Below are 1,790 nucleotides of genomic sequence, written 5' to 3'. Positions count from 1 at the left end.
TATATTATATATATATATATATATATATATATATAATACTATATTACATATATGTTAGGATATACTAAACAAATAGTAAATTATATCATTTGTGGATTCTTTATAATATTTCTTATTTCAGCATTCTTATTTCATTATGGTGACCAGTGTATAATTTCACATTGATAGGCATGATAATTTTATTTTATTTATTTATTTATTTTTTTATTTTTTTGAGATGGAGTCTCACTCTGTCACCGAGGCTGGAGTGCAGTGGCATGATCTCAGCTCACTGTAATGTCCACCTTCCACGTTCAAGTGATTCTCCTGCCTCAGTCTCCCGAGTAGCTGGGATTACAGGCACCTGCCACTGCTCTCAGTTAATTTTTTGTGTTTTTAGTAGAGACGAGATTTCACCATCTTGGCCAGGCTGGTCTTGAACTCCTGACCTTGTGATCCACCCACTTCGGCCTCCCAAAGTGCTGGGATTACAGGTATGAGCCACCGCGCCCAGCCATGTTAATTTTTTTAATGGCTTTTGGGGTACAGGTGGTTTTTGGTTACATAGATGAAGTGTATAGTGGTGAAGTCATATTGATAGACGTGTTTATAACCAAGAAATGTTAAACTCATGAAATAAATAATAAGGCCAGCCAGTTCTTCTGTAAAGATATGATTCTTTCAATAAAAACACTTATTTTAATAAACATAGAATCCTATGAGAAAAAATAATGAAATTCAAAACCAAAAAAGCATACATAAATGAGTACACAGCACTATTTATAGCTTTATATTGCCAGTAATAATAAAGAGCTATTACATATTTCTTTGCTTTTTTTGCATCTTTAAAGTGTTTCATTTGATAAGTTTTGACATATGTATACACATGTGAAACTAACGCTCAGTGAAGATAACGAATATACCCATCACCCCAAGTTTCCTGGAACCGTATTGTAATCTGTACTTCTCATTCCTCCCCACTCTTCCTTCACTGTCCCTTGTCAGCCACTCATCTGCTTTGTGTCACTATAGATTAGTTTGCATTTTCTAGTATTATATGTAAGTGGAACATATAATAAGTACTATTTGTCTTTCTTCTTTCATTCAGCATAATTATTTTGAGATTTGTCCATGTTGTGGGTATATTAATAGTTCTTTCATATGTATGGTTTAGTAGTATTCCATTGTATTGATATGCCACAAACTGTTCATCCATTGACTTTTAATGGACATTTGGATTGTTTATGCATTTGGCTATTAAAACTATTATATTTTTCTGAGACAATTTTTGGTATACTAAATACTACTGAATTAATTTAAACAACATTTAATTGGTGTGTTTATAGAGTATAACTGAAAGTTCAAACCAGAATAGTGATAAAGCAGTATCAATTCATGCCCAACTTGACACTAGTAATAAATTTCGTCTTTTCTCCGCCATCGTGGTGTGTTCTTGCCTCCACTTCTCGCCATGTCTTCTCACAAGACTTTCAGGATTAAGCGATTCCTGGCCAAGAAACAAAAGCAAAATCGTCCCATTCCCCAGTGGATTCGGATGAAAACTGGAAATAAAATAAGGTACAACTCCAAAAGGAGACATTGGAGAAGAACCAAGCTGGGGCTATAAGGAATTGCACATGAGATGGCACATATATTTGTGCTGTCTGAAGGTCACGATCACATTACCATATCAAACTGAAAATGTCACCACTCTCTGGAGAGTTCGACGTATTTTCCTCTCTGAATCTATTATGAATGCGTTGGTTGGCTGGGTTCAGTAATAAATATGTGAGGCCTTTCATTTCAAAAAA

General features: G+C 34.5%; 1 protein-coding gene across 1 annotated transcript; it reads left to right on the top strand.

Moving 5' to 3' along the window:
- Window positions 1-1,402: 1,402 nt before the first annotated feature.
- Window positions 1,403-1,790, top strand: LOC108513200 (60S ribosomal protein L39). The gene has a single exon (XM_017848891.1). The coding sequence runs from the start codon at window positions 1,451-1,453 to the stop codon at window positions 1,604-1,606; it is 156 nt and encodes a 51-aa protein (XP_017704380.1). The 5' UTR covers window positions 1,403-1,450; the 3' UTR covers window positions 1,607-1,790.

Source organism: Rhinopithecus bieti, unplaced genomic scaffold (genome assembly GCF_001698545.2).
Source record: "Rhinopithecus bieti isolate Rb0 unplaced genomic scaffold, ASM169854v2 scaffold_30957, whole genome shotgun sequence".
In the NCBI taxonomy this organism is placed as follows: domain Eukaryota; kingdom Metazoa; phylum Chordata; class Mammalia; order Primates; family Cercopithecidae; genus Rhinopithecus; species Rhinopithecus bieti.
The sequence above is the reverse complement of the archived record's forward strand: the minus strand, read 5'-3'. Positions and strand labels throughout refer to the sequence as shown.